We start from the raw sequence: 12168 nt of genomic DNA, 5'->3' as shown, positions 1-12168 counted from the left end.
ATTTAATTTAAAAAAAATCTTTACACGCGTGCAATGCGCGAAATCATATGAGGTCGTTCAGCCATACGACGGTAGATTACATTAGATCACGCAGAAGGGAAGGCTGTCACCTTATAAAGGTTGTGACCAAAAATCATGTAAATAGAACAACAATTTATATTTTAAATTTAATTTTAAAAAAATCTTTACACGCGTGGAAGGCACGACATCATATGATGTCGTTTGGCCATTTGGCCTTACTTTTAATGTCATATGACGTTGCTAGATTACATTAGATTATGCAGGAAGGAAGGCTGTCTCCTTATAAAGGTGGTGACCAAAAATCATATAAATAGAACAACAATTTATATTTTTAATTTAATTTTAAAAAAACCTTATACGCGTGGAATCCACGACATCATATGATGTCGTTCGCTCAGCTGCCCTAACTTTTAACGACATTATATGATGACGTTCGTCCGATAAAGGTTAAGAAATAGCACACAGTTCTGTGTCCTGTCTGATGTTAGTAATAAAGTGTAGCTCCTATATTATTATCATTGCAGTATATATCAGAATAATTCAAGTCACCCAAATATTGTGCAGGCCACAAGGAAGGAACACAGCCAGTACAATAGGGTATGCAACCGAATTTTCAAACACACCTCTGTAATCAGGGCTTGAGGTGGGGTGGGATGCGGCGGGATGGCATCCCGGTTCTTTTCTAAATGGCTTAAAAGCATCCCGTTACTTCTTTGGCAGTAAATGCAATGTACAATGCCTTTTTTGTTGTTGTTATTTGTTTCATGGTTGTACAGGCTACTCCCCTGTGTCGTCTAACTAAATTTTGCTTTCGTGTGGTACTGTTTGAAGCACCCGAGAATGCACAGTCCCACATCACATTTCTCACACTTCGTCTGAACACGTTTCCTCTTTCCACGTGCAGAACAAAGACGGCATTTCATTCTCATGGCACAATTGGTCGGCCAGTGATGTCGATTGGCCTCCTCTAGACGAAATATTATGGTTGACAGAGCAGGAGGTCGACCTAATGGGCATTGTGGTTGGGAGCGACACATTACAGCATGTTCCAGCATGTTGCGCATAAGGGTAAGACGAAAGTCCCTGTGTGACAGTTTCGCACCACAGGATGATAGCAGGATGAAACTGTTCAGAATCGTCAGATCCGGTAAATGGAAGACGCTTGTTTGGGTTTTTCAAAGAAAGTAGGGGGCAGGCAATTTTCCTTTGTATCAACTTCCGCCAAATACCCTGAATAAGCTGAGAAACTTGTGAAGATAGAAATATATAGGCTTATGGCCAGCACACTTTTATGGCATGGGGTTTCTGCTAACACGCCCAAGTGTTACAAACAGGAAAGATTTTATACTGCAGAACTGTTGTGTGTAGGAGCGGAAACATTTTATACTGCACATCTGCAGTATACTGATACTGAATAACAGGTGGTTTTATAGACATGTGTGAACTCAGTTTGTACTTCCTTCTCAAGTTCAGAGCTGCTACAGATGAACAAACTAAGCAACAAGAGCTATTTGGTCTTCAAAAGATTAACTGCAAAAGCATGATCTTGTAAAAACTATGAAATCAGCACTCTAATAAATATGCAACTGTTGCAGCCCCAGTGACACATATAAAAAATAACTTTATGGTTCAGTTTTCAGTACCAGCTCTTAGTACACCATGTAATCACAAAAAGTTGTGCCCTCAGGCTCTTGTTAACATTTGTTCACCCTCGCTTCCCTTTCACCCCTGTAGTAGTTGACCACCATGTGGCAATGCTGGAAACAGTGTAGCACACAAGGCCACTATACATCCTTTGGAGTTTTACCTTGTTTCAGAACATCAACACATTTGGTAGCACACAACACATGGATTCTGCTTTGAAGCTGGTGCAGCAATATAGGAGAGGTAGTGAGGTTTATTCAGCCTTGTCAGTGGGGCATTTTTTGACAGTTTGCCTGAAAGCCTGGTCTTCTGTTATGTGATACTTAGTCTTTTTCTTATACTACAATAGCTCGTCAAGTAAGCATCATATATGTTCACGCCTTCCATGCTGGAGTTATAATCAGTGACTGCATTGGACTTGTTCATCTTTCCATTGATCCCCGGCTGGAACCAGTTTGTCATCATGTGTGGTACTTATAAGAAAAACATCTTTTTTGTCTCTCCACTTCATTATCATTAGTCTGTCTGTAAACTGACACATGTTCTCCCTTCATCAGTTCTTCCTTCTTTATTTCAGCAAGGACACCCTTCCTGTTCTGATACAAGGCTCCCATAGCAGCAGCCTGTTTACTGCACAGCTTATAAAACAGATCAGAGCTTGAAAACTAATGATTACATGTTATTTTTTATTCAGAAGGAGATCCGTTAGTTTTAAAGCTACTTTTGAGTCATGTGGCTCATTTTTAGGAAATCTCAAAAATGGTTTCCTGACCACTGTAAATAATAAAATTGCATACATAACCAGATTTGGCTTCACACAATTGAAACGATTTGATGCCAGATTTCGCACATTTTGAGGAGATGTCTGATCTAGAAAACCAAGCTTAACGGCTGTGGGAATCCGTTGCACTGACCACACACTCTCTATCTGCAAAAGTTGGCACCAACTTCGCTGACAAGTGGTGGTCACTCGGTCAATATAGTTCGCTTGCAGACTACAGGCCACGAAGTTTTTTTGTGTGTGTGTGTGTGTGTGTGCCTTCCATGATGGGGCGCATGCGGTAGTGTAGTTGGTTGAGGGGCTATGCTACAAGCCAGAAGGTCGCAGGTTCAAGTCCTGATGAGGTCACTGGATTTTCTTCAGTTGACCTAAACCTTCCAGCTGCCCTATGGCCATGGGGTTCACTCAGCCCCTAACAGAAATGCATACCAGGAATTAATTAAATAATTTTTCTGGGGAGTAAAGCGCAGCCAGCATGTAAGGCTGACAACCTTACCACCATCTTTGAGCCGATTGTCTAAATAATGTGGGAACCTCAACATCTCACAACCCTATGGGGCTTCACGGCCTGGTACAGGGATAGCTTGCCTTTTACTTACTTTACCTTCCATGATGAGGATCCCTTCCACATCATCAGGGACTCACATACTAGCACATCACATTCAGGGGTATATATATATATATTTTGTAATCTCCTTTATTTACAATCAGATACTACAATCTTTTAGTCAGTTTGCTGTCTTGTGTACAATTAGTTAAGGATTTTACACTTCAGGGGCTTGAGTGGATCACTTCCATCGACGCGTCCCTCAGATTTTTACGTCTTCTGGCCACTTTCATCCAGTTCTTCTGTGGTGGTGCTGTAAAAGTGGCTGGAGCAGTGGGTTCGGGTGGTTAGCTTATTTGTTGAAGTGGTTGCCGGTGTGTTCTTTGATGACTTATGTGACGTATGGAGTTTTGAGGTCGGTGTGAATGGTGTGGTTAGACACGTACCATGGTGCATTTACGATGAGACAAAGAATTTTTTATTGAGTTCGTTGGATGAGATCTATATTTGATTTGCTGGCGCATCCCCGTAGTTGGATTCCGTATGTCCATATTGGTTTTAATGACTGCTTTGTATATTAGCAGCTTGTCAGTGGATAGGTGTGATTTTTTTCCTATGAGCCAGTATAGGTCTTTTATTTTTTGGTCCATTTGTTTTCTTTTTGTGAGGATGAGTTGTTTCCAGTTGAGCTTGCTATCAAAGGTAAGTCCGAGATACTTTGCTCGATCTTTTTGTTGGCTGGTAGTGTGGTTTATTTGAATCGGGGGACATTTGCCTTTTCGGAGTGTGAACGTTGTTTGAATGGATTTTGTTTCATTGACTTTGATTTTCCATTTTTTTAGCCATTTTCTATGAATATGAGGTGGTTCTGTAAGTTAGTTGCTGCTGTGATGAGGTTATCGTGTGTGGTGAAGATGTCCATGTTGTCGCCAAATGTCCGTATGATTGTTTTATGGGATGTGGGGAGGCCGTGGGTGTAAAGCGTGTAGAGGAAGGGACTGAGCAGGCTTCCTTGTGGTACACCTGAGAGGATTGGTAGTCTTCTTGATGGTTCATTGTTTACTTTAACTACGAAAGTTCTGTCACTTAAGTATGAGCGTAATATTGGGAAGTAGTGTGATGGGAGAAGTGTTTTTATTTTGAAGAGTAAGCCTGGATGCCAGACTTTGTCGAAAGCCTGGGCTATGTATAGGAATACTGCAGTACAGTATTGATTTTTGTTCAGTGCTTGACATATGGTATTGGCGATACGATGGCTTTGTTGAGTGGTTGAGTGCGCTCTACGGAATCCGAACTGATGGTCTGGAGTCCAGCTTATTGGATTTGAGTCTTGGTTGACTCTGTTGAGAAGTAGTTTTGCTATTATTGGTAAGAGGCTTATTGGTCAGTATGAGGAGATGTTGGTTGGGTTTTTCCCAGGTTTTAATATCATTGTGATTTGGGTTGTTTTGAGTGGGAGGGGCCGGTAGTTTAATTGGAGAATGGCATTTAGTAGGTAAAGGAATTTAAGTCCTTTTTTTGGCAGCTTTATAATTTCGGCAGTGATGAGGTCTAGTCTTGGGGGGTTTTTTTTTTTTTTTTTCTCCTTTAAAGTGTGTTTATTGCTTTGTGGATCTCCTTTAGCGTGAAAGGCTTTGGTTGTTTTGGTCTTTGCACCGTTTCGTTGAGCATTGAGTCTACTTCCTACAGCGGTAGGTTGTCCTGGGAGGTGAATACTTCTTGTAAGTGTTTTGCAAACGATTCAGCTTTTTCGTGATCGCTTCTTGCCCATTTGCTTGGAGGAGTAGTGCACTTATATATTGGTGAGGTAACTGGTGTTGGTCGTCTTTTGTTCCGTATGGGTTTCCAGATAGAGTTTTCTTGTCTGGAGAGGTTTGCGGTATATTTTTCGAAAGATGTAGTCCTTAAGTCGTGTAGTTGTAGTTTTAGTTTGTTGCTGAGTTGGTTGAGTTTTAGTTTGTTTTCCGGAGAATGGGTTTTTTTGCCAGAGTGATCTTGCTCTTCTTTTTCAGCAATTAATTAAGGGTATGTATAGTCCCAAATTTGGCATCATGTTCTAGCATGGGTTTCAGTGTGTATAATCTTTTGGAATCACACGTGACCTCATCATAACCATCATTTTCAACAAAATTACAAAATTCAAGTAGAAGGTGAAACCTCATTTCAGTATAAAACTCCAAAAATATGGGTGTTTCCAAGATTTTCCTCCTGGAAAATTAACTTTTGTCATCAGATTTCTGGTGAGGTCATTGTTAACAAAAGGCATGCTAGTAACTTCATTATTTCATTTCTGTTTGTCTCATTCCAGAGATGGACCCTAGATCTTACTTTTAGATTAGTTGTGTTTTATAGAAATTCTTTGGCTTACAGTTTGTTTCTCTGACTTTTGGTTCTGCACTTTCAGGTGTAACAAACAACTACAAATATACTGTTGGGTTAATGGGGTCTATTAAGGGAACATTTTAAAGAAACGTGCTTGCCAGTAAATTGAAAATGTGATCACTCAGGACCTAAGTTTGTCCATGTGCCATGCTGCATGTAACTGTTGTCACTGGCATATTCTTCATTAAATATACACTCTATTGACTACTCAAAGAACTTTTCACATTTATGTCATTGTCACTACTATATTCATGCTCACAAATGTCACTTCATTCTCTTGCAGTAGTTCACCTAGTACATCTCCATGACTCATATGTTAGGACCTGCCATAATATTTGTTAGCAGAAGGTAGAACACAGGACAGTTTTTAAGCATGTAGCACTTTTTTTTTACACATAAAACTAATTATAGGATCTAATAAACACAGCATATATGTTTGACTTGATATCTTTTGTTATATCCACAACACTGTAGTTGAAAATGAGGATTGATATGTGCAGAAATCATACTTCTTATGATGAAAACCAGCACATGAAATCTCGAGACATCTTACCCACTTGGAAGGTCAAGTGCGACCAAACCATGGACATAAATGTCATATGCATTTGGCAGCCTCTTGAAAGCTAGACAGATATGGAAGAGTACAACCCAATTATCTGTTTCAGTGAGGATGAGCCTTTGCAGCGAGTGGTGCGAATTGGTCACTCAGGAAGGCTGATGGCCACAGGTGGCACTGATGGGCATGTTCGTCTCTGGCAATTTCCGTCACTAAGGAAGATGATTGATATTCCTGCACACAGTAAAGAGATTGATGATGTGGACATCAGTCCCAATGAGAAGCTGGTATGGCATTATTCATTCTTCCATCTATGAGTTATTTCTTGGGGTCTTCACGATAATGGTTTGAATCATAAGTAGACAGGATACACAGAATTGCAGGAGAGTCTCATACACATGATCACGCTGCTTCAAATTGATAAAGAGTACAACATGGAGTCCCTTGAGACTTGATACTGGGTCCTCTCCTTTATTAATATTACTAGCTGTACCCAGCCACGTGTTGCTGTGGCAGATCGAGTGAATTGCTTCCGCTCCACAAGTATGATGACCTAAGTTTGATCTTCTGCAAGGCATTGTTTGGATGAACTAAAGCAGATCGATTGCACTGAAGAAGAAGAAAGAAAGTTATAACAAAAACATATAAAATTGCAAAACATTAAAAAAGGAAAGAAGACGAACTGGAAAACAAAGAAACAAAAAATAAAAAATACTAATGAAATATTTCAATTCAAACGCAGATCACTCGACACAGCTCACTCCCACCGCCAATTGCACTGAAAAATAAGGAGAACAGTTAAGAAAACGAAATGAAAAACAATGAAAAATAAACTATACTCATGAAATGAACGACGTATAACACATTACAGTTCATTAATATTGAGTACAATTAATATTTTAACAACCAACCAATCTGTCACAGGTGTGACATATGTCACACATGATTTTAACATCATAAAGTCTTAAAATACATTTTTAGTGAGTGACATATTCTTGATGTCTTTTAAATTGTTGCATTATTTACGTGTACTTTAATAATAAGAATATGTCGCATGTTACCTATGTAACGTTGTTGTGGTCACGTGTCTCCTATTCAGTGCGACAAATAACTTCCATGTACGTCTCGGATTCAGCAAATACGTTATTGAACGCTCACTTTTACACCAGCGAGTATAATTATTATCACGTCCAGTATCACCAAAAAACTCTTCGGAGCTGGACTGTTATAACCTGGTTTCGGACGCAATAGAAGGCACTTTCGCCCAGGGTTCGATTTCACGCGTTCTGTGCTCGCTGCTGCGGTTATTCCTAGGCAACGATCTGTTGGTATTCAATGGACGACAGAACATCTTGTAGAAGTGTTTGGTTTCATCCGTTGTTATGGAACGGAACCTCTTATCCTCTCATCTCCGGGAAAACGCGTTTGTTGTTTCGGCAATTCCTATGCAACGGCCCACTGTTATTGCGTTTCCAGGGAAGTATACTTTCCGGTTTCATCCGTTGATACGCAACAGAACCTCTTATCCTATGCAACTGTTCTAGCGTTACTATGGAAACGACTGCTTGATTCGGAACATGTGACATGTTTTTACCTGTTTTTACCTGTCACAGGTGTGACATCTATATAATAGGTATATAAAATAATGCGCGTATTCACGTACATGGGGGAACAGCTTCTGATTTCATTTCTATACCATAGAACAGCATTCCGCAACCTTTTTCTACTCGTGGCACACCATGAAGTATCCATGACTCAACACAGCACACCAAAATGTTATTCCCCTCAAAAACGCATGATATCAGACAATATAAATACATAACGTGATCAACTTATATTATTATATTGTTATTTTATTATCATTAAACAGAAATCGACTCTTGCATTTATTAACAATTAATGAACTTTAATTCACTGTAGAGTGTAGAAAATACACTTCTAATACTATTAAAGTAAATACAGTAATTCTACTCATACCTTCAATGTGACACTTGTGCCTGCATAGCTGCACACAGGCGACTAATCCGTGGTGGAATCGTTGACAACGTAAGTCTCATTTCTTCATCGATGGATTTGAGCCGCTCCCTCTTTGATGTTTTAATTTCAGTTAACGTCAAGAAGCCCAGTTCACTCAAATATGTAGTTGAAAATGGCAATAACACATTAACTGCCATCTCGGAGATAGCCGGGTATCCATTCCTTATTGCCAACCAAAACCTATCCAAAGGCACTTCGAGAAGTTTTAGTTTCAATGTTCTGTCTGCTTTTAAATCTACGAGTTCCTCTTGTATATTAATTGGAAGATGTTCTGAATTCACAACAAATGGATCATGAACCCAGTCGAAATCTTGTACACTCTCTCCAAAATACTTATTGAATTTCTGCTGCAGCATTTCTAAATGTTCTTTAATTGTGTCCATCACCACTTTATTGCCGTCAGCAAGTGGCCATACAGTCAGGGACATCTCAAACGACCCATCTGTAATTCTCTAACTAGCAACCAAAATTTGCGAACTACTTCAGAGCACAGCTGTGATAGAACTGAAACAATTGTAAAACGCAGGATTTCTACTCTTCAGACGAAAGAAGTGACACTATACCGACTTATTTTTTAAATATTTATAATTTTAAATGAAGTCCAACAATCGGTTGGTGCATCGTTACAGGAAGAAAGTCATAAAGTTGAAGAAGCTCTAACTTCTAATAAACAAGGGCAAATACCGAAACAGCGTTATAAGAGACAGGAAAACCCATGCTAATCCCTGCAGTTTTAGGGAAAAGCACGTACACAGATCATGAGGCAAGCATATCAAAAAAGCTGCATAGATGCAAGAAAAATAAAAATAAATCAATAATGAAAACTATGATATAACAACAACTGTGAGTAAATAATTTACGTTTAGAATAGAATAGAATAATGTTAGAATACAACATTACTGTACATAAAAAATCACAGCATGCAATAAAGAATAAACAAGCATCATCTTATTTAATCAGTGCAATGGCTGAGAATAAAATACAAGCATATGAAACACAGTAACTGGGATACAATAAAATGAATGAAATTCGACAATTAATTTCTTACAATAGGTAAAAGTTCACATCACACCTTTCACCTTGTTACGGAACACTCCCATAGAACACAGTTTTTGTTTGAGTTGCATTTTAAATGATGCATTATATATGTACATGCGTGTGTGCATGTTCAAAAAATTTTCCATTACACTTTATGTTCCCAAGATGTTCAGGAAGCACAGTTCTAGAACTTCTGCTCTACACTAAAACAGAGATGAGAAACTGGTGAACTTGAGTTCATTCTTGAATGCCTCTTTGCAGGTGATAAGTATATCAAAAGATGGCCTAGCAATAGTCTGGGATGCTGAATCTGGAAAGAAGGAGCAAGAATTGAAATGGACAGTTCCTGAAGGCTCCAAGTACCTCTATAAACGATGCAGGTAATGCTACTGTTGCGTTGATTCTCATTCCCACCTCCAAAATATGTTATCTAATCTTTACTAACTCTGGTAGAGGGCATTTGTTTAGCTGCAGATAATTATTCATTTTCCCCCCAAAGGCATCTCCAACTTATTGTAGTGGTGGGGCTTGTTTGACCCTGTGACCTGGAGAGCTATGCTGGTGGTAGATTAATTACCAGTAGGTACCCATGCCAGAAAGGTCAAGGGGTAGAGTCCAGGCTAAGAGAGATACCCTGGTCCTACAGGTTGGGCATTGGCCAACCATCATGTAAAAAGAATTTTTGTTCAGAAACCTAACAACCAGACTCGGGGTCATCATGCATGGGTCCATTTCTATGGCAGCATACACTGGTTGTGGAGACTGGTTGTAGAGGAGGTCAATGCTAACCCAGGGCTGTAGTGCTGAGTGGTAGGTAGGTAATTATTCTCAAGTGGTCAGGGCATTCTGTGCTCTTATGCATCCACAAGGTTCATCAGAATATCCACAGAAATCTGCTGTATGCTCCTAACCGGAGCCATTTAAATCCATTTCACAACTTAACACTTTGCAGACCGCGCACCCTGCAAAAGGTTTTTCGCTTTTAAACGTTGCAGACCGGTGGCATATTATTATGACTTTAGGACACGTTATGTTGAAACACACTATATCTTGCTTGGCGCCATGCAACTGCAATGAATACTGCGTAATAAATCTTCGGAATGTATGCTAGGTATTCAGCAACTTGACCTGGCTGGCTAGGGTCCCTACTCCAAAAGAAAATAAACTTTGCCCCTTCCAGCTCTTTATGTACTAGGCAGGAAGTTAGTAGAGGGGAATATGTTTCAAGGACAAAAGTGGTTGAAGGCAAGCGGATCTCTCGGAGTTGTTTATGGAGCTATCTGATGTGCCTTGTGGAGTAGTAGTGATTAGTGACTCAGACAGTGGAAGTGACAGGGGTCAACAAAGAATTGTGGCCACAGATAATAAAAGTGAAAGTTGCCTTGTGGCTTATAATTTGTGCCATTTTCAATTCATTTTTGGTTTACAAAAATCTAAACCCTGATTCTAAATTGAAATACCAAGCATTTCTGATGAATGTGGCAAAGGCTTGGGCTACAGACGAGATGGTGGCGGCAGAACCAGAGTCAGACAGACTTAGTGCGACCTAGCCCATGAACTCCCACCCCACGCAGGCCTCATGTGGACACCCCTGGGCCACTCTCGGGTGATATGCAGAGTCATACCCTTGTGAAAATTGTGAAGAGTGAACATTCCAAGGGGAAGCATCCCTCTAGGCAATGCCCTGTTTGCACAGTTCACAAAAAAAGACTATGACTGTCTACATTTGAAAGTGTATAATGCCACTTCATAAAGGGGAATGTTTCCAGGAATATGACACTTTCAAGCACTTCTAGGAGCATTGGTAAGTGTTCTCCAAAAATTATAGTTCATAAAATTAATTCGGAGATTTTATATTAATTTTTAAAGTGAACAGTGCACAAGTGAGGGTAGTAGGTATAAAAATGCCAGTCCCCAGGGTGTTTTAAATATTTAAATCGCCGGTCCGCAAAGTGTTAAAGCTACATGGAAGTTTCACCAAATACTACCTTCTCCTGAGGTTTTCTAACCAATATTACTATTGTTTCTAGTTTCTATTTTAATACATTCTGCCCTAATTATTAATTTTTATCATGCTGATGATATTAGATGAGGAGTATAAACAGCATAGTTTTTCCTTTTGTAATTTTTCCCCTTTCTTGTTTTCCTTTCCTTCCCTTAGAGCCAAATATTTTCTCTCTAGGCATGTAGTTGTCGTTTGTTAAGTGTGTTCACAAACAACAGTATGCATCACATGATGACTTCAATATGCCTGTCTTTATTCTTCAGCTGAGTGGATTTAACAAATTTAATACTGTTGGTTTATGCTATCAGTACTAAATTTGTCAGTCATACTTGTAAATTGCCATATTGGACAGTACAATTGCTATCCTACATGGTAAATACTTTAAACAAATATTACAGAAATTCTTCTGATGTGTGGTAATGGACGAGCCATTTCAAGTAGACGCTCAAAATTTAATGTGGTGGAATATCAAAAAAATCTAAGTTTCTTTTTTTAATAACAAATTTGTGTGTGTGTGTGATGAAATGCATCAGTTGCTTGAATATTTGAAGTATAGTGTGCCTATTTTGAGAATTTTAACACCCCTAAGGCCAAACATTACTGCTGAATGCAAACTTGAGCCACATTCTTCAACCACATTCTTAATTATCATCCCATTTGTTTCTTGGTCTTTTCAAATAACCATTTTTGAAGAGGTTCTTAACCCTTTCGCGCGGTCATTTAAATTCCGCTGCCGTCTCTCCGGCGGTAATATATTCAGCCGGCCATTTAAATTTTGCTCGAAAATAATTTATTCATCATTGTTCTTAAATTATATGAGATAGGAACATGAAACTTTCACTAAAATGATCTTAAAAGGTGGTTTTATAACCTTACATTATAATATGAGCGGCCTGTATCTCGGCAATGGAAGCAGGTTGTTTAGTATTTGAGCAGTGAATGGTACGCCTTGAAGCATGAAACTTTCACTAAAATGATCTTAAAAGATGGTTTTTATAACCTTACCTTATAATATGAGCGCCCGGTATCTCGGCAATGGAAGCAGTTGGTTTAGAATTTGAGCAGTGTAATGTAGGCCTTGAAGCATTCGTCTAACCCAACGCTGCCCCACATTCACCGCTCCAATATTGTGTATCTTTTCTTTGGCTCTTTTTTTT

At 39.2% G+C, this 12168-nt stretch overlaps 1 protein-coding gene across 1 annotated transcript in view; it reads left to right on the top strand.

Annotated features, from left to right (window-relative positions):
• Window positions 1-12168, top strand: part of LOC111868678 (prolactin regulatory element-binding protein) — a 36300-nt gene that overhangs the window by 13829 nt on the left and 10303 nt on the right. Inside the window, exons 4-5 of the mRNA XM_023859553.2 lie at window positions 6041-6218; window positions 9268-9386. Coding sequence (XP_023715321.1) covers window positions 6041-6218; window positions 9268-9386 — 297 coding nt within the window. The remainder of the gene's footprint in view (window positions 1-6040; window positions 6219-9267; window positions 9387-12168) is intronic.

Source organism: Cryptotermes secundus, unplaced genomic scaffold, assembly GCF_002891405.2.
Source record: "Cryptotermes secundus unplaced genomic scaffold, Csec_1.0 scaffold857, whole genome shotgun sequence".
Lineage (NCBI taxonomy): Eukaryota > Metazoa > Arthropoda > Insecta > Blattodea > Kalotermitidae > Cryptotermes > Cryptotermes secundus.
Note: the sequence above shows the minus strand (reverse complement) of the source record. Positions and strands in the feature narration are given on the sequence as shown.